Source organism: Volvox carteri (assembly GCF_000143455.1).
Source record: "Volvox carteri f. nagariensis unplaced genomic scaffold VOLCAscaffold_1, whole genome shotgun sequence".
Classification (NCBI taxonomy): domain Eukaryota; kingdom Viridiplantae; phylum Chlorophyta; class Chlorophyceae; order Chlamydomonadales; family Volvocaceae; genus Volvox; species Volvox carteri.
This window is the reverse complement of record NW_003307545.1, coordinates 1,711,688-1,739,227: the sequence shown is the minus strand read 5'-3', so window position 1 is coordinate 1,739,227 and position 27,540 is coordinate 1,711,688. Positions and strand designations below refer to the sequence as shown.

Sequence of the window (27,540 nt, the reverse complement as noted above, 5' to 3'; positions counted from 1 at the left end):
AAACCGCACTAACCAACCAACCAACCAACCAACCAACCAGGTTCAGGAGCACACTCACCGCTGGTGCCCACACACGTAAAGATGTGGTCGTCGTCAAAGTTGAATTGCTCGTACACGAACTTTATGTCATCCACCGTGGCGGCGTCATACAATCGCTGCAGGTCGCGGAGGCACTCCAGCGTCTTGTGCGGCACGTGCGGGTTCTGTAACACGTGTACGGCACATAAGGTACGGCACTTAAGGTACGGCACAATTTAAAGGGGAAGACCGAAAAGTTACACGGGTGACACGGACGACGCCACTTGCACACGAACACACGTGTTACACTGGAGGCCGAGGAGGAGCAGGGCGAGGGGGAGGAGGCGGAGCGGGACCACACCCCTCCTCATATCATTCACCATCACCAGGCCTCCCTCCCTTAGCCCAACCGTACCTCCCCGCCACCCCCTCCTCCCCACACCCCACCCCACCCCGTACCTGCAGGTGCGTCAGCAGCCCCAGCCAGTAAGCGTTATCCTTGAGGTCGCTCTCGTGGCGGGTGAGCAGTGTGGTCTTGGCGCGGGCCAGCTCCCGGCGGTTCACGGGGGCGAACCGGATGTCGCGAAGTACAGACACACTCGCGTTGAGGGCGTCGTAGATCTTCACGGCGGTATGAGCAGATCATGGGCGAGAAGGAGAGGGAGGGGAGGGAGGGGAAAGAAGAACCATGAACGAGGGAGGGGAGGGGAAGAGGGGGGAAGGAAGGGAGCAGACGCTTTCACTCCTAGGGAAAGACTTGCTTTTACCACAATAACGGCAGCGATGATGGTGATGGCGATGCTGATGGTGATGGTGGCGATGATGATGATGATGGTCATGATTGCCATGCTGCTGCTTATGGTAATGGTAATGGTAATGGTGGTGATGATGATAATGATGATGAGGAGGCGGAGGAGGAGGCGGGAGACATCTAGACGGATACGAGAGTTGCCGTGCCCCTAACCAAGTCCATGCCCTCTCAACTACACACATATGCATACACCGCAAACCCGCAGCACCCTCTTTCTTTTTTCCAGACCACTCATGAATGCAAAGCAGCAATCCACGTAAGCCACGCAACACAATCACTACATACTGTGTGAGTATAACCCTCCCCTCCCCTCCCCTCCCCTCCCCGCTCTCACCTTGTCTGGATGACTGGTGACATGCACCATGAACCAGCCCGACCGGATGCGGTCGAACAAGGTCACCTCGAACGACACGTCGTAGGTAAGGCCCAGCGAGTCACGGACCTGCAAGGGTATATACATGATGTATGTATGTATGTATGTATGTATGTATGTATGTATGTATGTATGTATGTATGTATGTATGTATGTATGTATGTATGTATGTATGTATGTATGTATGTATGTATGTATGTATGTATGTATGTATGTATGTATGTATGTATGTATGTATGTATGTATGTATGTATATATGCATACACGGCACCGCAACATCAGTGCAGTTTCATGTCATAACTTATGAAAACCTTCTTTCGAAAGTCATGAAAGGTGAAAACAAAGGAAATACCGTTTTTAGTAATAGCAAACAAAGAACATTCTTTGTACAATGCTGGAAACTTAAAAATTACGTACATACGTCTTAAGAACGAACATACATACATACACACGGCATCACCACAGCACACCCACCGTGGTAAAAAGTCGCGAGTTGATGATCTCTGTCAGCAGCATGAGCATCACACTCGCGAACAGAGGGTGGTTGCGGCGACTGGACTCCGCATCCGCACGAGCCGCTGCGTCCATCATGGCCTGTGGCGGGTGGGGGGAGGGGAAGGAGGGGGAGTGCGGGGAAGGAGGGGAAGGAGGAGGAGGAGGCGGGGGGAGGGCATGAAGATGAAACCCACGTCCAACTTGTACGGCCAAAAGCCTCGTCCATGACCCACAGGGACCCCTCTCGATCACCTGGACGAATCTCACCACCAACCACCAATCATCATCACCACCAACCACCACCAACCACCACCTCACAGCACCGCCTTGTCCTCTTTACCCGCCCCTCTCCTCCCTCCGCCACCGGCCTGGCTTCATCTCCGTAACCTTTACTTCCGTACCTTGGTCTGCAGAGGCGGTCGTACAGGTCCGCTGAGTGCCTTGAGCTCTCCGAAGTAACCCAGGGGCCCCCAGCGGGCAGGAGCCGGACCGCCAATGTACGCCACGGCACGCTCATCCGAGTCCTGTACGACACCCACCGTACGATATATCAACAAAGTTCACACGAGAGTGGGATGGTGATAGCACTAATGTGAGAAGCGCTAACGAAATCATGTTGCTGAGAGAAAACACAGGCCGTGGTGTATGTGCCAGGCTTGTTAATCTGGTGAACCGACATACATACATACATGCATACCCACGTAGAGTACCCTACGAGGGCAAACCCCGGGGGCTGCGGCCCGGCCCGTGCAAACACGTCGTACAGCCCCGCCCAGCCCGATCCCCTACCACCCAACTCCACATCCACTCACTCCCGCAACACACCTTGAGGTGCCAGGTCTGGTGTCGCTCCGGAACCGGTGGGTTTCGGAACGCGATGGGGTGTACGAACAGCGGTTGGGGTGCGGGGCGGGGTGCCACCGTGCCCACGTATCTCAGCGCCAGGGACTCCAGCTCCGCGGCGTCGAAGTCGCCCACCACGCTCACCTCGAAATTGCCTTGAGGGGCCAGAGAGAGAGAGAGAGAGAGAGAGAGAGGCAAGAGGCACGGAGATGACGAGGTCGTGCGTTAGGATCCTTGGCACTTGCGATGGGGGCTCTCCCCCACCCATCAGCCAGCTGCCCACTCTAACCCGAGCTCTCAACGATCTCCACCAACCCCCTAGCGCGCCCCATCATCCTACCGCTCGTGAGCAGCTCCGAAACCGCCGCCTTCATCCCATCCAGCGTCAGCGCCTCCAGCTCCTCGGGCGTGGGGTCTCTGAAGCACCTCTCCGTACGACCCAACATGGAGTCTAGCACCCGGTCCGAGGTGGCGCGCTCAAGGGACTTGTGGACGGACCTGGCAGAGGGCCGGGGGAGGGCGGGGGGGGGTAGATCCCGGTGGGAGAGGGGGCCGGGGGTACGGGTGAAGACAGCCGGGGTTGTAGGAGGGCCGTGCTAATTGGGCCGGGGTGTGTGTATGTGAACGTGTGTGTTTTGCTTGCGTGTGTGTGTGTAGACGTGTGCATACACACGCCATCCGTGCCGTGCGGGAGGAACGCGCGGCGAGGCGAAAAGGTAGTCAAGACACAACCACAGCGACGGAGGACGGCCGCCGAGGAACAAACCCCCCTCCCCCTCCCCCTCCCCTCGACCCACTTGACAGATGCCAGGAAAGCCAGCTTGGCCCGGTCCATGGCTCCCTCCTCCCAGCGGGGGGACTCCAGGAACATGTGTATCATTTGGAACATGGCCTGAAAGGGGGGCGGGCGGGGAGGAAGACGAGGGGGGCCCGGTAGTAGGCGGTGAGTAGGGGTTGGATAGAAGAGGGTGTGTGAGCGTGTGTGCCTCTCGCTGTGTGTCTCTCTGTGCGTGTGTCTGTGGGTGTGCGTGAAAAGGTTACAAAGTGTGTGTTGAAGGATACATGCGTGTGTGTGTGTGTGTGTGTGTGCGTATGGAGAGGACGGAGCTGGACGAGGTGGTCAGACGGAAGGCGGAAAGAGCCCCCCCCCCTCCTGTGCTGCTCCCCCTCACTCACCTCCATGCCCCCGTCCACCGAGGAGAAGTGGAAGTCCATGACGATGTTCTCCTCATCCGCCTCCAAAGCGCAGTTGACCAGGTTGGCCACACAAAACACCTCAATCTGCCGGGAGGGATGCGAGGGACCGGTACGTGTGGACGTGTGGAGGTTTGGCAGGGAAGGGGAGAAGGGGGGAGGGGAGAGGGGGAGAAGGGGGGAGGGGAGAGGGGGAGAAGGGGGGAGGGGAGAAGGGAGGGGAGAGGGGGGTTCGTAGGGCGTTTCCAGCGGGTTTGTATAGAGGTGGGGACGACACGCTTGTAGGGGTACTCAGTAGGGGTACATGGACGAGCGGCAGGCAAGCGGGCGCGCAGTTCCCCTTTAGGGGATAAAGGACAAACGCGCGCGCGTGGGCACGTTAAGCACGCGCTGTATGCAGATGAAGAATGTACATATCAATGTACAACACGATTATCCCGCGGAAACCGGTATGTGAAACCCTTTCCCGCCACCCCCAAAAAAGACAGACAGACAGACAGACAGACAGTCAGACAGGCACACAGAAAGTCACACCAGCAACATGGTGGCCTTGGGACAAAACGGATTCGTAGGGTTCTGTCAGGGCAGCTGCAACAAAATACAAACGAAAAAAACGAATTCCACACAACCAAACATTCATAAACACACATGCTCTACTCAAAAATGCAAATGCATACACACACACACACACGTACGCATGCGACGGCAGTGCATTTCGGTGCCTCATGCGATGGCTAATCACAACATTTAAACTCCACGCGCCATCGCGCCGACCTTTACCCCTCCCCCTAACCCCCCCCCAAACACACACACCTGTTCTCGTCCCCAGGGTCCGACTGCTCCGCTCTCGCTCAGCGTCCTGGAGCCCACCACAACGCGACCGAACTGCCCCACACCGGGCCGCTCAGCCACACGGCCACCGTTGGCAATCAGCCGCAGCAGACCCGCCCGCGGTTCGTTATCCGTGTAGCGGTAGTTAATGGAGATACCGTTAGATAACCGGCGCTGTACGATACCGCTGTGGGGGTCGGGCGGAGGGAAGGGCTCGCCTGCGGAAGCGGAAACGGGGGGGATAGGATGGGGTTTGGGGCACGGCCCGGGTGCATGTGCGTATGTGCGTGCGTGCGTATGTCTGTATGTATGGCTGTATGTGCGCCCCGAGCCCATGGAAATCACCCAATCGGAGCGCAAAAAAAGGCATTACACATACAAATCTTCAGTGTACCATGGCCCATGGGTCACACCACACCTACCAGATCCGGGCACCACGGGCACGTACTCGGGCTTCCGCTCCGAAACCAGCTGCGAGAGCTGCTCCGTACTGATGAGCGAATCGGGCAGATCCACATCCTCCGCAGCTGAGCAGTCCAGGGAGGGGTCTGCCAGTGCTGCGGCGATCTCGGCGGGGGAGGGGTCGAACTTGATAGCGCCCTCGGGCACCTCAAACTCCTCTATCTGCAAGAACACGGGTACATGTCTGTCTGTCTGCCTGTCTGTCTCTGCCTGTCTGTCTGTACAGATTGCTGATGCGCAATGGTGTAAAGCCCACGTCCCACCATCACACCTACACAGGAATTGTATTTCTCCCACACTCCCCACCCCCCGCCCGGCCCCCATCACATAAAACCCCTTTCCTCCTTCTTCCCTCCTCCCCTATATAACCCCCCTCCCTTAATTCGCACCTGCTTGTTCTGTTTCTCCAGCTGGTCCAGGTCGATCTGGTCAGCGTCCAGATGACCCGCGGCCCCCAAGCTGCCGCCACGACCTGCCGTACTGCCGGCGGAGACGGAGGCGCCCGAGGCATCCACGTAAGTGGGGATGCAGGCCACGATTGACGTACACCGCGTAGGGCCCAGATAGGGCCACCGACCCGGCTCCAGGGCGGCCTCCTCGGCAGCGGCGGCCAGTACGGCACCCTCCGCGCCGTAGTCGGATGCGAATGTCAGCATGGACCGAGCCAGGGCGTTGACCTCCCAGAGCTCCACCTGCAGGCGCGTCGTTTGAACGGGGGGAAGGGTTGCAGGGGTTTGTTTTGGGTTTACACGAGCGAGCAAGAATGGAAAAGTTAACTTAAGATTTATTGAGCACGGACAGACGTATAGACAGACAGACAGGCAGGCAGGCAGGGTAGGCCACCTTTCATGCACCCCAACCCCCCTCACCGTCTCCGCCACCGCGCTCATGGCCTCGTGCGCATCTCGGTGGCCCATGACCGTGTGGCCGCACGCCAGGGACTCCATCACGAAGTTGAGGGTGTCCACGGAGGGAATCTTGTTGGCCTGCGGTGGGGTGCGGATGTGGGTTGATGGTTAATGGGTGCAGGTGGATGTAGGTGGATGTGGGTGTAAATTGACAAGGGGGGAAGAGGAGGGGAGGGGAGGGAGGGAAGACGAACCACGAACGAGTGAAGCTGATGCCAAGGAAGGGAAGGGAGGGGAGGGAATCATATGCGCCGATCCAAGAAAACAAGATATAAAGGGGCGGGCGGGATAAGTAATGTAGACCGGGCAACATGCATCCTCACCGGTGGGTGGGTGGATCCCGGGGTCCCCAGGAGCAGGGGGCAGAGTGGGGTTCCGATACAATCCCACATCCACCCAGATGCAACAACCTTCCCGACAAGGATACTCCCCTCCCCTCCCCTCCCCTCCCTACCTGCTCTGCCAGCTGGGCCGAGTCCCTCAGAATGGCCTGGCGGTAGCGGTCGAATTCGCCTGCGCGTGTAAGGAGAAGGGAGATGGTGGTGATGGTGATGGTGATGCGGGGGCGGGGTAGGGTGACGGGGAATGGCCTGATGGCCGGTGGGAGAGAGGTATCACATCACGAGACGCTGAAAGTCTCCTTAACGGAGGGTTTTGGAGATTGCCTCTTCCCTCCCACACCGTCCCTTTCCCTTCTAGGTTTCCAAGCTCTTTATTGATATAGGTCTGATTGCCCACAGCCATGTCCATCCCATCCCTGCACACCCACCCACCCACCCTGCGTGAGTCCGTGCCGCTGCATGCGCCGCATCTCCTGCACCGCCACCGCCACCGCCCCCCGCCAGTCCGCTGGCTCGCTGGTGATGGTGAGGGTGGATACGGCACAGCCCTCCCGACCCGAGTCGCTGATGTCCAGAGTGATGTACAGGAAGGGCGGCTGACCGGTGACGTACCTGTGTACGGCTCCAAGGAATAAAGGGGAAGGGATGGAGGGGGTGGAGGAGGGGGTGGAGGGGAGGACGAGGGCGTGGTGAATCTGAGGGGATGGAGCCCTGCGGTAATGATTACAATATCTACAACAAGCAAATGCCGGCGTTCAGAGCCGTGTAGCGGGGGAGCTCTGGGGTGTGGGGGTGGCCGGTGGGAGGCAGCTGCCCAAGTGCGCGTAAGCTCCTCGCACCGCCGGACAACACACGTTCGGGGCGCCAGGGCCCCGGAGGCGATTATGCACACACAGGAGCACGAATTTCAGAGGGGACGCACATACATACATACATACATACATACATACATACATACATACATACATACATACAACACATACAATACATACACAGGTGCTACTGCGGCGACAGTCCATAAGACCCTCCGTACTGCCGTACCTGCCGTTGATCCTGAACTGGAACACGGACAGTATGATCCGCAGCATGAGCAGCTGCTTCAGATGCGCCATCTGGGTCATGGGTTGTATGGGCAGCTTGCAGAACACGGACAGCATGAAGTGCTGCAGCAGCGGGTGGCGGAAGACCTTCACCTCAGCGGGCTTCTCGCCTGAGGAGCAGCAGTAGCAGCCGCAGTACGGGTAGCAGTAGCAGCCGCAGTACGGGTAGCAGTAGCAGCAGCAGTACGGGTAGCAGCAGCAGCAGCAGCAGCAGTACGGATAGCACGGTGAAGGCAAAACAGCAAAGGGGGATTAAACATTTCGACGGAGTGGCTCACGGGTAGTCGGGAAGAATACACAACGAGTGATGTATACGAGGCAGCGCGAGACAGCGAGAGTGCATCTACTACATCATGTGACGTCACTACGGACGTAATAGTACGGCATTAATGGGAGCCCGGGACGTGTTTCGCGGCGGTACGGCACCGTGGAATCCCCGGGGACTTGTAACGGCGCAAGGTTTGTATTTGTACGGCACAGGAGACCAGCAGCTACGATTGCACCAAATTAAGCAACGCGACGAATGACGGAATCTAGATTTGACAAAGACTAATGAGTTCACCAACCCCTCCAAAAAAAACCCACCCACTCACCCACCAACCACCACAACCAACCGCAACAGCAGGAAGTGCCCCACACCCATGGCATCAGCAACAGCCCCCTCCCACAGCCAACAGACACACAGCCTCTCCAAAATGACCTTACCACACCAGCTAGCTAAACTTGTTTTACTATACATACAGACACACGCGATCTCACCTAGAGCCAGCGGCCCGTAGCCCCATTTGTGCTCCACAGGCGGCCGTATGGCATGCCGTACTTTCAACGGCCCTAACTGCTGCTGTTGCCCGGCAGCGGCAGCGGCGGCGCCGTTCCCATTCCCGTTCCCATTCCCGTTGCCGTGCACACCGGCGGCCGCTGCCGCCGCGGCCAGCGGCAGGGGGGGCGGCAGCGCCGCCGCCGCCATTGCCGGCAGCCGCTCCCTTCCCGGGGCCACCCTGCCAAACACCTTCTCTATGAGCCGTATTGTCTCCTGTGTGCTCCTCTCCAGGTCCCCCACCACAAAGAGGGTGACGTTGGCGGGGAAGTACCAGCGCTCCCAGAAGCCCCGCAGAGTCTCATGCGGCCAGGACTTGACCTGGTCGGTCAGCCCGATGGGGAACCTGCGCCAAAACACACGAGGGGGGGGAGGAGGTGTGTGTGGGGGGGGGTGGGGGAGGCGGAGGAGGAGGTGGCGGAGGCCGCGACGGCATCGGGTGGGTACTCCGGCACCGGCATCAGAGGAGGGCAACGAGGGCATGGCAGGCAAAGAGCAGCTGAGGAGAGTCACCATGATGTCGACCATGATGGAGCCCACCACAGCCCCACCCGCAAGACACATATCAACATCCACCCACACCCACCCAACCACCCAGCCACCCACATCCACAAATGATTTCCTCGCCGAGATCTCCCTTCTTCCCACAGCCCACTTCTGGGAGCCCGCAACCTCCTCCCCGTCCAGCACAGACAAACATACACCCACACATGCGCGCACCCACACCCACACCCACACCCTACCTGCACCCCAGGGCATTTTCTTCATGGAGGTAGGTGAGCAGCTGGCAGTCCACGCGGTACTCGATGGTATTCATCATCTGCGCCTCCGCCAGCACCGCCTTGCGCTCCTTCTCAATGCGGGATGCAGCGAACTGGGGGTGGAAGGCGATCTCCTCCAGTGCCTCTAAGACCTGGGAGAGTGAGGAAAGGGGAGGGAAAACGCGTGTGGGTGGATTTTAATATTCGGGACCGCAATCAGCGCGTGTCTGTATGTTTGTGTGTATGTCTGTGTGTGTGTCCATGTATGCGTTTCATACCTGCACGTGCTTGTATTCGTGCGCATGTGCATGTGTCTCTAGTTCCTTGCTCGTTTTGTGTACGTCAAAAAAGACGAGTAGATCTCCAACAAAAGTACTTCAAGCTAGCTGGCGAAGGAGAGAGGAATAAAAGCTCTGCGGCAAATGGGCTGGAGATTATCGAGAGACCATGTGGATCAAACGCTCGTGCAGCCCCCGGCTGACCGGCTGAGCGGGAAAACCCCACCCCACCCCACCCTAGAGAACCAGGTAAGACGAGGAAAGGGGGCCCGGGAACCGCAAGGAGAGCCCCCCCTCGGCTGATTGAAGTACCTGTCATATATAAAACCAAGAAGATGAAGCACAAGGAAGGGACAGAGGGAGAAATCGTAGCCCACCAGCTGAGTCCCGAGCGCCAGGCCTTCCGCCTGACCCGAAAAAGCCAGATGTATATACAACCCCACATCATCGCCGCCCCCGCACCTCCCCTCAGGGGGCCCCCTAACCGCCCCATCCGCCCACCACGAACCTGCGGCAACATGGGCTGTCCGGTGATGCTGTTGACGGCGGGCGCGTGCACGTGAAACACCGTGTGGTGGAAGTCCGTGTAGGCGTTAGCACGCGCCCCCGTACCCAGCAGGTCCTCACGCCGCTTGCTGCCCAGGAAGGTCACGTGCTCCACGAGGTGGGCAACACCCTGTACACCCGGCACAACCAGGGAGGATGTACGGGGAGGTGGGCGGGCGGGCAGACAGGAGAAAATGAACGTGGTGATTGTGGTTGTGGTGGTTGTAATGGTGGTTGTAATGGTGGTTGTGGTGATTGTAATGGTGGTTGTGATTGTGGTGGTCGTGATCGAGGTAGAAAGCCACCCCCACCCCACCCCCACGTACATACATACATACAAACCCCATACAACGCTCCCCCACCCCACCCCATCACCGCTTCCTAACACAACCCACTACAACCCACTACAACCCGAATACATACGCCATCCATCAGAGTCCTCGTCCCCTGTGGGAGCCCCTAGCCCTGTCTGCCCCTTCCCCCAGGCCCCCAGCGCGCACACACACATACATACACACACACAACATGCCCACCTGCTCGTCCTCCCGCTCGTCCACGGAGCCTGCGTGAACCTCCAGATGCGCCTCGAAGCGCTTCGGGGGCAGCTTGTTGGGCAGCAAGACGTACCTGAATACAACAGCATGCGATTACACCGCTCTTCAGGTATGACAGCGAAAAAGGTGGGAGGTTTAAAAAACTGGAACTGTACACACACATACACATACATATACACACAGGTACGCACGCTCATCCAACCACCCCTTCCTCCTCCTCGCACCCTCCCAACCACCCAGCATCTAAAGCCATAGTAGCACACCTCCAGACACGTTCACACGTCCCCGCAGGACAAACTCACACCGACACGTTACCAGGCCGCACACACCACGGCCACGAACCCTCTCGCCAGGAGGCAGCCCCCCCCAAACCTCCCGAATTCCTCAGATCCCAGTCAGCCAGTATGCCCTCTGCCCTCCTTCCCTCTCATACCCAAGGACTCAGCCACTCCTTCCCCCCTCTCCTTCCTCCCCAATCGACCTCTCCACCACACCACACCACACACCACAACCGAACCCTCCTTCTCCTCCTGGCCCACAACCCTCTTCTTCAGCCGCTAAGCCCCCCACCCCCGCCACCCACACCCGCACGCCACCCCCTCCTCTTCCCCGCCTCCTCCTCTTCCCCAGACACCCACGTAATCGGTTTCCCCTTGGCTTCGGCCAGTGCGGGGTTCACTCAGTGATGATGACCTTTCCTCCCCCTCTTCCCGAGCGGCCCCTGCCCCCGGCCACCCACTCACTGCATTCCGTTCTCCAGCCAGCCCACCACCAACTCCGACTCCCGCTTGATGGGCTGATGCAACAGGGACTCCACGGAGGAGGTGTCCGCGGCAGTGGGGGCCTGAGAGGCAGCGTTGGAAAGCAAAGCAAGCAGGCAGACACAAGCGGCACGAACAGCGTCTTCTGAGGTACAGGTTCCGGAGAGGTGTCGCTGCTAGTGCCGCGACACTGGCTGTAAGCAGTGGCAGCGAAGACGACTCATGCGCTGCCATTTGCTGCTGCATACCAGCCCACCGGTGTAGCCGCCGACCCAAATCGCAAAAAGCTGCGGCAAGTAGGGCGCCGCCGACTCGGCCCTCCCGAGGCACCGCCCAGCAGGTACGCCAGTAAGGCTCGTAGTTGCATCGTGTTCGTGCTCTTGCAAAAGCAAGATTTGTGTGGAGTGAGTCATCGCAAAGTGGCTTACCAGGGCCGTGCACACCACCAGCGTCGCGCCGCGGCGGTAGGCGGCCACATGGATCCATGGCCCCGAGCTGGCTGCGCTGCGTCCCGGCCCGCCTGGCCGAGAAGACTGTAGGTGCTGCTGCTTTAGCCACCGAGCTGGCAGGCGCCTCTGGCCGAATACCTGGGACGCAGCCGCTGCTGGAGCATGCCTGCGGGTAGTGGGGGTTGGGAAGAGGCGAAGCAAACAAAGGGACGCCACCACAAGCAGGTTAGGTTTAGGTAGTTCATGTAAAGTGAGTACCCAACAGCACAATCGATTGCGTTGCCAGGAGCAGTTGAAGGCAAGGCTGGCGGGGTCTGTTGTATGGATATCGCGGCGCAGACATCGCGCGAGTGGGCAGCAACGCTGCTCGCTTCCGTGATGCCGCTATTCGCCTGCATCCCTAAGCAATAACTGAACACAGCCCATAACGCCGTTACGCTAACTGACGAGCAAACCATAGCAAAACAGAGCACAGTCCTAGCCTCGCTTCATGAACCATTCTGAATGGGGACACTTTACATATTTTGCAACCGATTTCGGCTCTAGGGGCTCACGTTGTAGTCATAACGATATGGCTTAAAGCATTCTCGCTGCTCATCCAGATGTTGCCCCCGCCGCCCCCACCAGATGCTCATTCTTGACGAGTGCAAAATGCCAGAAGTCACACCTTAATCCGGAAGCGCCAGGCTTGGTGCGATACGGGTTCACCGACGCCTTCGGCAGCGATGCAAAAAGCTTCACGCTGGGCGGCCGGAATGTTTGTCCAGACCTGCGAGATGCCGCAGGCCGGGTAAGAGGTTGGCCCTTGGCCAACATGAAAGCTGAGGCTTTCCCCTAATTGCCAGGCGTTTGTGTGGTGAGATGTGTTGCGTAGTAGTAGCCAAGTGGCCTCGTAGTTGCTTGCACAAGTAATCCTTATAATAAAACTGAAATGTATTGCAAATTTATGATCAGGAATATGCAGGCCCCTCAGAGTCGTGGTCTTTCCGGTGGTGTCATGCACCCTCTCGACCAGGCACTAACTGCGAAATAACTTGAACAGCGTACCACCAATAAAATAAGATATTCAAATTTTTAGATACTAATACACGTCAGCTCTGCCTATTTTTTGTTTGCATCCATACTTCAAGGGCCGACCCTCCGGGTCTCGAGCAGCGATGCCAAACATGGTGCATTTTTCAGAGCATCAATCTGGAAACATGACATTCAATTGACAAACGGAAATTCTCTCGAAGTGTGGCTTCCACGAAATTTTTGTATCACCTCATCCACGTCAGGACTAGCCCGTCTACAACAGCAACCCCAGGCCCGCGTGTCCATTTCCACATCAATCTCTAGGAAAACTTGCGATGTATGAAGACTTACATGCACATCTTCTCTAGTTCATTTCTGCATAGCGAATTTAAAGAAAGCGACCCTTCCTCAACCCTCGTACACCCATTCCACACAAAGTCCACTGGCTTTTCCAGCACAGTCCGCAACAAATGGGCTCCCCGAGCCCTACACCCTGCAACTCCTTCTACCTTATCCGAGGCTTACTGACCTACAACACATATACACATACACACACAATACGCTCCATGCATTTTCCACGCTTGCGGAAAGCCCAGCCAGCGACACGCCCTTAGCCAACGTGGTTGCCTCAGTCAGTAAAAGCGGCTCTCTAGCAGGCAGCCCTTCAGGCCCCGCAATACATGGGCTGAGGTCTTTAACCTTCACGTCCCTCGCGGCTTTTTGCTGTTCATCTGTCCGCAACTTCTACACCCAGACCTGCCCAATGGGCCAGTGTGGATATCGCATCCGCGTATTCAAAACCTGACTCGAAAAAAATAAGTCCGGATGAGAGTCCGGATGCGGCATCAGAGGAAAAACATGTTTGGCTGTGCATCCTGTTGTGCGCCTCCGCAGCACCCTCCGCCGCGGAAGGAGGCGGCTTGCCTACCCAGTCCGTCCCCACAGCTCACATATTCCGCCCTGCGCAATCCCCTACTCCTCTGCCCCCAGCCCGCACACACACACATACGCACACACAACCCGAACCCCCTAGGACCGCCGCTCAGCCGTATCGCCGGGTGAGTATATACGGGTCGATGGTCTCCGTACGATCGCCGTACGCCGCAAGGGACGGTTTGGAGGAAAGCAATCGCCGTACAAATTGCCGTATGTCGTCCTGCGTCACCGCCTCCAGCATCTCGACGTAGGTGCGGCCGCTTATCCTTCGAGGGCCGCGCGGACACACAACACGGAAGAAGCGTCAGAGCTCCCAGCTCCTCTAATACATATCGGTTGACGGTTCTCATTTATTTCAAATGTTTCATTAAACATAAATAAAATATATAAAATGCCCAGTTTTGGGACGTCCGCACTTCCCCGCGGTTGCGTTAGGGGGACTCCGTACGATGTCCTAGCAACTCCCCGCACACTTTCCGAAGTCGGCCGCGTCGCTGATCGGAGCCGTGGACAACAACAGCACTAGTACTAGTACTAGTACTAGTACTGCGCCTTGTACTTCATCTTGCAAACAAATTTGCAAATTCGCCAACAGGTTTCTCTCTTCCCTCTTCACTCTCCCCCCCTTCCTACTACCTGCGGCCGTACGTAAGGTACTGGCGGCCGATGTCCTCTGCGCTGGTCGCCTTGGACTCCAGTGCATTGCAGATGACGGACACTGCGGACCGCTTGGCCCGCTCCAGCTCCACACGGTTGGTGCCGCTGCGTTGCACAGGGAGGGAGGGAGGGAAAGAAGGAGGGAAAGACGAACCACGAACGAGTGAAGCTACTGCCAATTGGAAAGAGAAGCAGAACTGACCAGTCGGCGGTTTTGAAGAAGCCGACCTCGGGATGATGACGACCGCGGAAATCTACCTACCTACCTAGCCGCCAAGACTAAGGTAAGAGCGGGAGAAAAGCAGTAGAGCGAAGCCGTAAAGAAGTAAAGGTAGGTGTGGAGGCGGCGAAAAAGAACTGATGACGTGAGCTGGAATAAAGTTTGCCGTGGAGGGAGGGCGTGAGGGCGTGAGGGCGGAGGGAATGAAATGGAGTAAGCAAGACGCAAAGGGTCCACTGACTGCCGGTGTCCAAAGCACCCACCCAGGGGGGAGGGGAGGGGAGCGACTACTAAGACTACTAAGACTAAGACTACTAAGACTAAGACTACTACTAAGACAATGAAAGGGAAAATTCCGCGGGCTGGTGGGGACATGCAATCCATGCATGCAATGATACAGGTTCACGTAAAGTAATCCAGTGCTTGAGAACAAACAGCAATGCAGGGTGGAGGCCGCGAAGGACGTCGGACCGGACTAGCAGGGGCCGGAGCTATCACCACTAAAACCCAAATCCTGGTCCCAAATCAATCCACATTGCGACCGCGTGCGTTTCAGCGAGCGAGCGATTGTGTTCATTATTATGGCGATAAAAGGGAGGTCCTAGGAGACGTGTGCGGTGTACGGCTGTGTATGGCAGGGTTGCTTACTTCTCCACCGCCTCCAGTTCCGAGCACATAATGTTGAGCATCTCCCCCACGCGGTTGGGCTCGCTGGCGGCCTGCACACACGACCACGCGAGAGGCCATGTATAGAGGGGACCGAGGGGCGGGGTGAGGTGGGGTGAGGCGGGGTGGATTGGAGTGGGGCGCGGTGGACATGGATGTCTGAAGGGATGCGGGAAAGTGATGTCCGTCGAGGAAAAGAGGAAAAGAGAACCGCCGCCTTAACAGTGTAACTTGAAGGGATGCAGCCCCCTCTAGGGAGCATCGGAAAGGAAGGGACAGTGGCCCCTCACGCCCTTCCCCTTCCCCCTGGGGGGGCCGGGGAGGTGCTTCGGCCGGCGGTCTTGCTCGTTGGAGCAGCTGGTCAGCAGCCCCTGGCCAGCGTCGTCAGGCCCGACAAACAAATAGAGACACACACACACACACACACACACACACAAGCAAGCAACCCCGATGCTCTCCACTCGCATCCCAGTCTTAATAAAAACACAGATTACCCACGTCACAACAGAGGCCGCCGCAACAGAGTCCAACCACCCACGGACAGACGGACAGACAGGAAAACCGCAACTTGGATCATTCAAACAACAGGCACACACACATACACACATACACACATACATACATACACACACACACCACGTAACGTACCTGTATCCCCACGAGACCACTCCCGTTGAACGTGGAGTTGAACGACGCGCACGAGTGTACGAAGCCGTACTTGTTAAGTACCCGCGTGTAGAGGCGGCTGTGCATGCCCTTGCCCGGGCCCCCCGACGAGAAGGAGTTCCCCCCCCCTAGCAGGTAGTTCAGCACCGTCATCACCACCGCGCCGTGAACATCACGCCAGCCGCCCCGGTACTCAAAGGCCAGCAGCAAATTGGACTGAGCGTATGAGCCCGGGAGGTGCACGAAGCCGCCTGGGGCAGTGCAAACATGGGCTCGGGTGGGCTTTGGGCTGCTTCCGAGCGTTTGAATGGGATTCAAAAGGTGAGAGGGATTTATTAAAACCTACCTACGGCGTGGAACTGACTTTTATCCCGACATACACGCGCAATGCAGGATGGGTGCTAGGATTATTTATTGAGGTGACGAAATGGGCATTGCTCACGGGTTATGCTCGGAGATCATATGTTTGGCCGCGGGTGAGAAAGGCTACATGATGTGGACAGCTCATGTCATGCGGATTCTAGCTCCACAATCAATTCACGGTGCTGGAAATCAGGGTTACCTTTGAAACGATCCGACACGTTATCATGTTCTAAATGTTCGATAGTCCTTTATCAGCCCAGGCAGATTTGGAGAACCCTTAGGCCGCACCCCCCACACCTGCTTCGTCATGTGATCTCGCCCCGTACCCCACCGTACGACGGTCTTCTTACGCGCCGTCCCCCTACCCACCGTTACCACACCTACCCACATACTCGGGCTTGGGTTCCGCCAGGGGTGTAGCCCCGGGCAGTCCCTGCAGCATGGGTTTCGCCAGCTCCACCAACTCCCCGTGATCCACCCCGGCGGCCGCAAGCACCAGATGCGGGGCGATGAAGTGCCGGGCGACAAAGGACCGGAGCACGTCGGGCGTGATGCGGGCCATGGATTCGGGCTCCGGAATCAGGGGGTTGCCGTACGGACCCTGATAGGCCGCGCGGGTGAGGAGCTGTGGGTGGGTCGGAGGGGCGGAAGGGGGGCGGAGAGAAGAGTGTGTGTGGGTGTGTGGGTTGGATGACAGGTTACCGCACATTTGGGTTATATAAATATGTAATGTATGTATGTATGTATGTATGTATGTATGTATGTATGTATGTATGTATGTATGTATGTATGTATGTATGTATGTATGTATGTATGTATGTATGTATGTATGTATGACTTAGATTACACTGTGGGCCGCGAGAGCCGGGGGCCGAAGTATGTATGTATGTAATTTTGAGGCAGGTTGATGCGCGGGTCGGGTTGGGGCCGGAATTAAAAAACACTGTGCTCGATTGCCAACGCCCGAGAGATACAACCCATGCAACCGAACCGCAGGTCTGTCTCCGTCGACCAAGGAAGGCTCAGCGCAGCAGGGTTGCGGCAGGTGAGGCGCGACAAGATGGAGATGACCACCCGGTGATCAGAAGTTCCGCGTTCGATCCCCACCTCCGTCATGAGCGTGGCGTGAATATCCTTGCCGCCCAGCAGCATCGCCAGCCGCATCTTTTGATCCTCGACCTCCTGAGCCTCAAATGCCGGATTGAGAACGCAGTCCAGTAAAAGCTCCAACGCGGCTGGGAAGCCGGTCTTAAGGCAGTCAATGGTGTATGACATCTACGCGGAAGTACGACAAAGGAGACGTCATGCATACATCTTTCAGTCAGCTTAGCGTTGACTAAACTGCGTGCCTCGGCACCCAAACCTCTCCCCCTCCCCCCTCCCCATCCCCACTTCACCCCCTCGCCGTGCCGGGTGGCACCTAGCTCACCCATCTGATTTCACCAGACTTCAGATCTCCCACAGGGGCCCCCACTTACCTTGCACCGTGCACCCTCCGGTTCTCATTGTCCTCCTAATCAGTCAGCCAACCAGCGCCCCCCCCCCACACACACAAACACCCCTCTTACCTGCTCCCTAGAGGCGTTGGCTACAATCGTGTTTCCGAACTTCTCAACCTGAATGTGTGTATGTATGTACGTATGTGTGTGTGCGGAATTAGAAATTGCGGTTAAGCAGTTGTCTTGGGTCGTTGGGAAATACGATGCAATCGGATTCCGAGGGACGAGTGCCGTGAGTGGGTGCGATGGGAGTTCAAGGACCGGAAACAACAACAACTGCCGCTCGTGATTGAGGCAGCGGGAAAATAGACCGTGAGAGCTGCGAGTGGCTATTTTACTCGTCCCCGTGCGTCTGTCTGTCTGCCTGTGTGTCTGTCTGTCTGTCTGTCTGCCTGTGTGTCTGTCTGTCTATGTGACGCGGGGCGGATCAGGTGCCCCATAAGCATAAAGCAGTGCACGAACGGACACCAACTGGCGCTGCCGTGGTGGTCTCCAGGGCCTTTCAATGACGATCGTTGCGGCCCCTCTAGAGGCCCGCCACCTCCATTTCCATCTCCATCTCACCTTCCCACCCTCTACCCACGACCATCACACGTAGCCATCCACCATTCATTCTTTACCATGCCGCTGAAAAGTCAATCTTATAACACCCTGCCCACTTCCTTCGTCACCATCATCTGAATTCCCACCTCCTTCATAATCCTCAGTGTTGGCCTGTGAAGGGTGGCCTTGAAGCCCAGACACTCCAACAATGCGCTACAACCTGTACGGCAGTCAGATACGGCATAAGCGTCCACATATGCGGACGTCCAGTGCTGCAGTAAACGCTAAAGCTATGTGCCCGAGGCACAGTATGTGCAAAACGGGGGAATGAATGCGTGGCAATGGTGGCGATGGTGGCGGAGGTGAACAACAGTTGGAGCAGAGGGGGAGAAGAAAACATGGGCGCCGGGGTTCTTTTACACCTTTCGATTTTCGCGATCGTGCGAGTGCGGGTGTAATGAGTGCTATGGGCTTTTCAGAAAGCGTAAACTGGGGAAAGCACATGTACGGGGCCCAGGCTGGCGCAGGGTACCCGGCGGACCTGAGTTTTCTGCCGTCTCGTAGATGCTGCCCGAGTTGACGTACATGCCCAGGCTTGCTGTTGGCCCCTGCAGGCAGGGGGTTTGGGGTTTGGGTTAACTGGTCGGCGGCATCGGAAGCAGTCGTCGGCAATCTTGGCGACTCACAGGAGACGCTTCGCTGATTATCCGGACACCATTATCCAATACAGTAATTTGGGTCGGAGGCGGTGTCAAGGGCGGCAGACCTGGGCGTTCAGGCTGAACGCCCGGCAATGGATGTGACAGCGGCGTTGTAATTCGTTTTGTGCCATCTTTAAGCCAGTCCATGAAATCGTGCGGGGCGGCGGATCCACCACCAGAACCTGATGTCCCGGCAACTAACTCGCCCGCTGTGAGCAACCCGCTTGTGCTAATACATCGTAGTCCTCCTGATCGCTCCCCACCGCGGAGCAGCCGGAGCGCTGTCCTGCGCAGCCCCATGATGCGGATCTACTCTATAAGTTTAGGCAGCCAAGCGAAATATGGAGGCGCAACAAACTGTGCCAAACTCAACAACGGGGTCTGAGGTTATCGGCAAGATGCCGAAAGATTAAATCGTCACCCGCATTTTTCAAAAAATCAATGTGTAAATGATACTGTGAGCTTGCGTGTTGCGGCGCACAACTTGCTGTAACGGAAAACTGCTTTCATCGTTATAAATCGTGACCGTAAAGCCTTTGCCAGGCAACGTGTCCGAAAAGGATATATAATTCAACAGATAACTGGCGCCAGAGTGCACCTGAGGATAGCATTTCCAGTGGCTGTCTTGCTCGCTAAAATCTATAACGATACGTAGTACGCTCCGGGTGGTCCTGCATAGCAGCCATCTGGTCCGCTTTTGCGGTAGTCCTTAGCGACGGAACGCAGATTTGTCATAGAACGCGTCGACGAAGGTCCACGGTGTATCGCCATGTCTATCGTCAAAGGCAAGCAGGACATCCATGGACCCGCGGGCCGAGCTGCCAACTCCTTCTGCCAATGCCTTGATCAAACGACCATACGCTTAGCATTTTGTAGATCTGCGTGGATAGGCGTCACGCTCAGCTCCCACACATATTTCGGCATCAAGGCCAGCCGTCCATATGAAGTTGACGTACAAAGGCCGACTACAAAAGGCGACGGCCGCTGTACATCAGGATTTCTTACATAGCCAGGGGATACCTCCGTCTACCTCCGCAAAGACGGGATACGAGGGCACCCGCCTGCTCATGCCTTCATAGACCAACGCCTTCCAATGGCTGTTTGCAACCCTCTGGTTGCTCGTCGCCATCCTCTACCAGAACATCGTGCTCCTGTGCCCGCCCAGTTCGTTCCTTCCTGGCCTAATACAAATTACATTATTGCGCCTGGGCGGCGTACCTCCACTGCTCTGGCACCGCATGAGTGGAAGGTTAAGTGAGCCGCACCCGGGGGAAAAGGTGGGTGGGTGGGATGGAGTGTCCGAAAATAAGTCCGAATTCCCGACTCCGTTAACAAACTTTGTTGTCTTTGGGGAAAAAGCCGTCAACACGTTCTCCACATTCCGGCCTCTCCAGCAGCAACGACACAGCGGCGGGTCGCCCTGCAAGGCTCCTATCCAGCTACTCTTAAGCGCCCTTCTCCTCGTCCCCCACACAGAACACTCACCCCGCTGCCATAGCATCCACTTCCCAGGTCTGCACATCCGCGAGCGCCCCAACCCGCCCCAACTGCACCGCTGCTGGCGCTCATGGCCTTCAGCAACATCAGCAGCAATACACAGCGGCCAGATCTCTCCAGTTGCCGCAGGCTGCTGCAACCACCACACCACCATTGCCACCACATTCGCCAAGAAGCACCTCCCAACAGCAACAACAACAAATCGTGGACCACCACAATCAGCGACCCTTGCAGTACACGGGCTCCTACGGAATGTTGGACTTTGTTTGGCCTTGGCTGCATCCATGATGATGTCACTACTCCTCTGAGAACGCCAACAGCTCAGCTGTTGCCTACCTCACTGTTGGCTGCGCAGCAAGCATACACGCCGGGACTAACCTAATTGCGCATGACCAATCCACGCCCCACGACCAGCTTTTGGATGCCCGCGTCTGTCCTCTGTGCGCCTGGCCGGCCGGCCGGCCGTCGTACGACTGCTGTCGTACCGGGTTAACCTAGATTGCCGTGCGTCTGCGTTGTCTCTCCACTGCGACCAATCCTCCATCCTCTACCAGCACCCTCTACAAACACCACAGAGGAAGGACAACGTAGCCAAACGGTCTTCTCGCGCATCTACTGTCCCTCGAGATTCCACCCTCCCACCCCAGCTCCACACCATTCCACTGGAAAAACCAGGTACCAAAAGTTGCGTGCATTGTGACCCAAGAATTGGGGAGCGGCGGCCCAGAGCCCTACGGATGGCCCCCGCCTGTTCCAGGCCCTGGCCGCAGCCTTCCTCCTGCACCGCATGCACACCATGAGGCTTGCTGCTGCTCCGGAAGCAAGCCCCCTACCAAAGAGGGGCGGTCGCCTGTACCCCTCCAACCCCTCCCTCCTAGCCAGCCACAGCTCCTATCACCCATCACCTCGCGATCATCAGGCGACGAGATGAAGGCTGCCTCAGGTTACAATTCCCCTGAAATTTTTTAACGCATGCATGCACGGGGGGCCCTGCTCGTGTGCGCACACACAGCGAGACGCATGGCAGCATCTTGCCGCGTTTTTTACACGGAAATAACCCACAGCTCAGCACAACAGGGTGAGCGGGTCCACACTGAGGTGAAGTGAGGGCTTCCGCCAGCCCTGCCCCTCAAGACGGCCCACGCGCGCGCCGACCGTCAACCCTCGGCGGCTGTACGATAACCCTGCTTGCTCCTCCGCCAGGTCGTACGACGCGGCCAGCGTGCCGTACTTGAAGGTCTTGCACAACGCCAGCGAGGGTTGCGGTCCCCGGCTGAAATCGTGGGAGATGTCCAGCTCCCAACCGGTAATACGGTGCCGTACCTGCTCTTCGTCCTCGGGTGGGACAAGCATGTAGTACAGCTGCGGCAGAAGGGGGATGTTCCAGATAAAGCCGGGGATGCGCTCCTCAATGTTATAGTCGAAAAAGTCCGCCGCGTAATTGGCAAGTCGACCCAGATCGAGGCGGCAGCCGATGCGAGTAGCGTGCAGCAAGTCGCGTCCCCGAACCTCGTGCTGGACGTAAAGTGTGTGGCGCGCGCCGTCGTCTGCGGGCTCCTCAATGCGATCGGTGACGTCATTGAATACGACCTTGCGCCATTCGGGCCCTGGAGTGCTGACCGCTGCGGCCAATTTGACTGACCGCATGATTGGGTCAACGCGCACGAGCAGCGTCGCGCGCTCGGTGTCAGCGTCGCCCGTCCAGCAAGCGGATAGCTCCGGTTTCCGGGTCTTCAGGTCATAGCTAGCAGCGACATAGTTTTCACCCTTGAATTGCTTCGCAGCCATGAGCTTCAGGCTGGGCACGCTGCTTTCGCCAATTCTCTGGGCAAGCGCCGCCGTCGGGTTGTCGAGACCCGTGCGAAAGCTCAAATTGCCAGCCGAAATGCCGATCGCCAACGTGCTGAGCTTTAATGCAACGCCCACGTCCGATGCGCCCTCAACGACGCGACCCGTTGTGCTCAGCTCGGCTACATCGATTCCCTCCTTGACGACAAACGAGCAGCGCCCGCTGGCGGCCGTTCCAGAGCGATCTTTCAGGCCAAATGCAGAGCCTATGTTACGCCACTCAATTGGCAAAAAAGACAGCCGCGGAACAAAATCAAGGCAATTCTCCTCCTCTTGTCCCATGGTGGCGGCCTAGAACCGAGATCTACACCAAATATTATGTGCACACTCGTTGAGAGGTGAAGTGCAGCATAGGAATTTCAGAAATGCTTGTTGTTGCTCTGCACTGGGGCGAGAACCGATCGAGGGTGTACGACTCCTCTCTCCTGCCCTTTCACTAGGCCTGGACATCATTCCCGAGAGCGTCTGCAAAAGTTAAGCATGTCCTACACGACCTGTAGTGGTTTGACTTCTTAGAGTGAAACACCAGGCTAGAGTCCTTGCATTTCATTGTGTTCCTTCAGTTGCTGCTGGACAGCTTTGTTCCAAAACCTCTTGATAGTGTGAACTAATTTGCAAATATGCAGGTGTGTGTGCCTCACGAAGATTTTCCTCATCGCGCCTAAGCTCGATCATCTTGACCAGTTGCGTATCTATTATCGTCATCACCGCGCAGGGAGCTGGACCGCCAGGTGGTCACAATCCCTTTGGGCCAGCGAGCCAGGGCGCGTACCCAGCGTACAACGTCAACACCACGGCGCAGTTCGCCGATGAGGTGATGCCCGCAGCTCCCCAAGGGCCACCGCCCTCAGCTTCCTTTGCACCAGTCCAGCAAGGAGCTTGGGGACCCCCAGCACCCCCAGGCGCGGGGTACGGGCCACAGCATGTCGCCCTGCAGTTCACAGGTACGTCCCTGGGGCCGCGACGTGCACCATACCGCGAGTACGGGCTTGCCTCCCGTCAAGAGGCCTGTCATATGGGCATTCCGGGCTCAAGACATCTCTATCACAAGGCTATCCAACCCCGGCAGCTTGTGGCCTAGTTTCTAGTACGCCTTCCTTTCGATGGGCCACTTCCCGGATGGTCCCTTGTCTTTCTATGTATTTGAGACATCCGAATGGGAAATCCGTCCTTTGTTGCAAGAAATGATTATGGTGGAATCCCTTGCCCCGGGGCCCGGTCCTCCTGGCCCCTGGGCTCGGGAACCCCGCCCTCTGTACAGACACGACAGCGCCACAATACGTGGCGGGCAATATTCAACGACAGGAGGAGCGGCAAATCCTAGGTGCGCACATCACCCCTCCTTCCCTCCCTCACCCCCATCAATATGTGTGTGCGTGCAGTGCATGCGAACCGTTCAGATGGAGTTCCCCCAGGCATTGCCCTCAGGATCACGCGTCCGTGACTCACTAATGTTGCATATTTAACGGATAATATACTAGGGAGGGTGATGAGAGAGAGAGAGAGAGGGGGATGGGGAAGTGCAAGGGGGAAGTGCAAGGGGGCTTAATGCCTAGCCGAGACCGCAATACCACGGGGGTTATGGGGATTATGGAAGAGGGGCGCTGCCAGCGGGACTCACTGCAGCGGCGGACACCTACGGCCCTCGTTACTTCTGATATAGCGAGACACGATGGCCAAGACTGCCAAAATGAAATCGTAAGCTTTTCAACCTGACCTTGAACCCACCCCGGTGTCGCTGTCCCCCCTTGGAACTTGCCGTGTCCTCCTGGACATCGTCACGTCTTGCTCGGCGGCTTGGGCCGTACAGTTGGGATGCAGGCGCGTTCCGACGACCCAGCCAGCTTCTCAGGCCCACGGGCCCCGGGCCTCCAGCCCTTCCCGCCGCCACCGGCTGCAGACGGCGGCCCCGGGGGAAGCGCCAGCGCCAGCACCCCCAAGGAGGATTACACCAAGTATCCTTTCTACAATGTGCGGCGTTACCGGGAGTACTTTGATGTTGACACGAAGGTGCGTGTCCTGACGGCTGGCGGTTGGTAAGCGGAAGGCGGGCGGCCAGGGTGCGGCGCGTGGAGAGTGAATCAGGCTGCGGGGAAGAGATTGGACGCGCTGGCGTGTGCTGGGATGGGTCCTGACGGTGTGTATGGTGGCGGGTGCGGACGCCGTGGGGGTTGCATTGGTACGTAAATTGCGAGGTGGAGGTTCGCCTCATACCTCTGGCTGAGGGTTCGCTGCACTTCTGCACGTTTTGAGGCGTATCGTTACAACCCCCCCCCCTGAAATTTACACTTTCCCAACAGGCCACCCTGCGCTCTGTTGGGCAGTCCGTGGTTCCCGTGGTGGTCTTGTTGCAATCTGCAATTTCTCCCTGCTTGGCCGAAAGCCCCAAACCGGGGGCCCCCCATTTTACAACGCCGGTAGCTCGTTCCTCGTTTCCTTACGTATGACTCCCCCCCAAACCCTCCTAAATGTCCTGTTGACTCCCCAACCTCCCAGGACGTCCTTTGGCGAGTGGGTAACTCCATGATCGGGGCCTTCCGACCCAACTTTATGGAGGTCACCATGAAGAACCCCGACCTGTGAGTCACACGTTGGGCTGAGTTTGTTGTTGTGGATGGAGCGCGGATAGTAGTAACAAGAGGCCTGCACGCCGCAGGGTGCTGGTTGGTCTCCGGTGCTGTTGAGCTCGTGGTGGGATGGGCGCCTGCCCGCTATCCCACTTGACCCTTGCCCGTGACTGCCATTGGATTCTCCGCACACAGCATCCTCAACACAACAACGCGCTTGATTCTTGGTCGTTTGAGTCGGTGAGTTCCATTTCCTGACGTCCCTCTCACGCCCCCCCCCCCGCCATCCTCGCGGCCCACCGCACGCACGACCTCGATCTGCTCCATCATCTCCACCATCCGCGGACAGGTACGGTCCGTTTTGGACCGCCACCACGCTCATTTTCGTGACGGCTGTGGTGGGCAACTTTGTGGACTACATCGAATGGCGTCGCGGGACCGGCACCAGCAGCCCCCCGCCGCCGTCACCGCTAATGTCGTCATCACCTCCACCTACTGCTCTCTCCAACGGTGCTGGCCGCTTGCTGCTTAGCTCCAGCGACACCGACTTTACAAAGAATCAGTGGTTCACGGACTATACCAAGGTGGGAATATTGTAATGGGAAAGGATACTCCTGGCCCGTTTTGCCGTATCAGCTGTCCTTGTCCGGGCAGCCGGCGGCGGCTCCGGTGGCCCGGAGCTTTCAAAATTCCGAAAGCTCCGGGACCAGGTGGAGGTCGAGACGGTTCGTTTCAGTTTTCTGACCTAATTGCGTAATTGCGTACACATTCACACACAAAAAAAGCACGCTCACGCGTTTCTTGTTCTCTTTTGCAGCTCGCCACTTCAGCCGCCATCTTCTACGGCTACATCTTCATTGTGGGTCTCGTCCTGTTCTTTATTGTCAAGTGGTTTAAGGGCGAGCTGCGATTGGCCAACGTGTTCTGTATCTACGGTACGGCATGGTGACCCGATATGGCGCGCCGCAGGGGTGGGGAGGTTGGTAAAACGGGGAAGAGGGAAGCGCTGTAATGCCGTACCACAGAGCGAGGGAGGGAAGGGTTGCAGTTAAGGGTTGGGGGTCCATGGTAAGGGGCTGCTACTGGTTACGGCCGATGCCGGCGCGTTGCTAGTGTTGCAGGCCACCTCGCGCTTTAGGTGTTATCGTCTGAACTGCTTACTGTCGCACAAGGCACGCTTGGCCACTTTCGGAAAGCAGCGCTTCCCCCTTAAACAGTTGACTCGTTTCTTTTTGTATCTTAATCCTCCCAACTCCACCTCAATCGTGTCTGCCGCTGTCCTTCCTCCTGCAACTTGTCCGTTTCTCGTTTGCCTTGGCATTACCATTATACAATTCGCCTTCGGCCCCGCCCTCCGCACAGGCTACTGTATGACCATCTACATTCCCGTCTCCATCGCCTGCATCGTCCCCTACGACTGGGCGCGCTGGGTGATGGTAATGACCGCTACAGCCCTCTCGGCAGGCTTCCTGTTCATGAACTTCAGAGCCACGATATACAGCGCAGCGCCAGCGAGGTGGGTGGGTGAGGTGTTGATAGGCGGCGAGTGGACATGTGGCATGTGTAAAAACAATGAACCGGCGCGGCGACGGAATCTGTGGAGAGCGCCCCTTGGGGGAGGGACCGCGGCTTCATGTGTGTTAGTCGGGTGTGTTGATGTTGACCGGGGGTGTGAACGTGATCGGACGGCAAGGGGCTGGCAGCTGGAAGGTCCGCGAAACTTTCTTTAAAACTTAGGGCTGCTGAAATATTACTTGAATTTTGCATGGACACGGTCTTATTATTCTTTCCTGCTGTATTGCTTTTGCTGCAGAGCTGTGCTGGTGCTACTGCTCATCGTTCTGGCCCACATCGCGCTGGGTCTGGGCCTAAAGCTGTATTTCTTCCAGTATTAGGCGCAGCATAACCACGATACAGCCGCTGCACCGCCTCTTCATCGCCTCCTGCTCGCCGTCCTCTCCGTGCTGGGGAGGCCGGTTGTGGCTTTACGAGACGTCGAGCTTCTGGGGCTCCCACGCGCAACCACGCAGCAACATCCCACGATGCATCCTGTGTGTGGGAGCGGCTGGTGGCAAAGCTGCTGACGCGCCCACAGCCGGGGGTCTGTGCTTGGAGAGGTTGTACATCGTTAGCCTCGCTGGTAGCTGGTTGGTACAAAGAGTCGGCGGTGGCGATTATGGCGATGTGGGATTGGAATGAGATGCTTGTGCGTATTGGCAGTATATGGTCTATACTGTTTGTTGTTTATCGTGTACCGTGTCGTACGTATGTTTTGGTAGGTACACGGGGACAAGGGCACAGGCAGTCAGCCGCATATGCATTGTTGTTGCTGGGTGCATTGGGATTTTTGCAGGAAGCGAATGGCGAGTACTGATACCAGCGCCCCAAAGTATCAAAAGCCGAAGCGGCAGCTTCTGTGGGAAAGATGCCGTCCTGTGATTCTTTTTCCTTAGGAGTTCCCCCTCGGCCTCTGCGGGGGTAAGGAGCATTGGGTGTAATGCCGCTTTTCCGCAGCGGGCGGGAAAAGGAGGGTGGGAGCTACTCCGTCGACACGGGGAGGAAGACTCTGTGGTCTCCTCGCCTTTCGGCCGCAGGGGACTGCATTGCGATAGCTGACTGGCTAGATCCGCGATAGGGGCCTCGCGGATACGTGAGTGGGCCTCATCTCGAATGTAGGAATATTGCTGTTGTTGAGCTGTGAACTTCCTTTGCCAGGCTGGGGCGCTGCTTTTCAGGATTGTTGGGGGCCCTGGCTGGCACACATACGCCTGTAAAAAGCTCTATTGCATACCCTGCAATAGCGGTGATGATAGGCTGACAA

At 57.3% G+C, this 27,540-nt stretch overlaps 4 protein-coding genes across 4 annotated transcripts; 1 reads left to right on the top strand and 3 right to left on the bottom strand.

Annotated features, from left to right (window-relative positions):
• Positions 1–8: 8 nt before the first annotated feature.
• On the bottom strand, positions 9–10,407 carry VOLCADRAFT_55336 (uncharacterized protein; the record flags this gene model as incomplete). The annotated part of the gene is made up of 20 exons (XM_002945666.1): positions 9–203; positions 478–639; positions 1,164–1,271; positions 1,677–1,796; positions 2,099–2,221; positions 2,523–2,695; positions 2,881–3,038; positions 3,338–3,432; positions 3,717–3,821; positions 4,548–4,752; positions 4,960–5,165; positions 5,522–5,719; positions 5,897–6,013; positions 6,390–6,448; positions 6,713–6,888; positions 7,318–7,486; positions 8,136–8,539; positions 8,937–9,106; positions 9,741–9,908; positions 10,312–10,407. Coding segments are annotated over 20 exons (3,207 nt in total), but the record flags the coding sequence as incomplete, so codon positions are not given.
• A 2,341-nt stretch (positions 10,408–12,748) lies between these two features.
• On the bottom strand, positions 12,749–18,954 carry VOLCADRAFT_85964 (uncharacterized protein; the record flags this gene model as incomplete). The annotated part of the gene is made up of 12 exons (XM_002945665.1): positions 12,749–12,830; positions 13,627–13,758; positions 14,129–14,254; positions 14,412–14,415; positions 14,776–14,791; positions 15,684–15,917; positions 16,453–16,689; positions 17,172–17,339; positions 17,633–17,680; positions 18,253–18,326; positions 18,648–18,714; positions 18,793–18,954. The coding sequence occupies 12 exons, from the start codon at positions 18,952–18,954 to the stop codon at positions 12,749–12,751; spliced, it is 1,350 nt and encodes a 449-aa protein (XP_002945711.1).
• Positions 18,955–21,369: 2,415 nt separating this feature from the next.
• On the bottom strand, positions 21,370–22,501 carry VOLCADRAFT_102691 (uncharacterized protein; the record flags this gene model as incomplete). Its single annotated transcript, XM_002945664.1, has 1 exon — positions 21,370–22,501. The coding sequence occupies exon 1, from the start codon at positions 22,432–22,434 to the stop codon at positions 21,370–21,372; it is 1,065 nt and encodes a 354-aa protein (XP_002945710.1). The 5' UTR covers positions 22,435–22,501.
• Positions 22,502–22,772: 271 nt separating this feature from the next.
• Positions 22,773–27,528, top strand: VOLCADRAFT_102690 (uncharacterized protein; the record flags this gene model as incomplete). The annotated part of the gene is made up of 10 exons (XM_002946024.1): positions 22,773–22,778; positions 22,868–23,096; positions 23,414–23,476; positions 24,053–24,162; positions 24,649–24,731; positions 24,915–24,959; positions 25,069–25,303; positions 25,537–25,654; positions 26,082–26,235; positions 26,533–27,528. 10 exons carry the CDS (start codon positions 22,773–22,775, stop codon positions 26,612–26,614), a joined length of 1,125 nt encoding a protein of 374 aa, XP_002946070.1. The 3' UTR covers positions 26,615–27,528.
• Between the last annotated feature and the right edge of the window lie 12 nt (positions 27,529–27,540).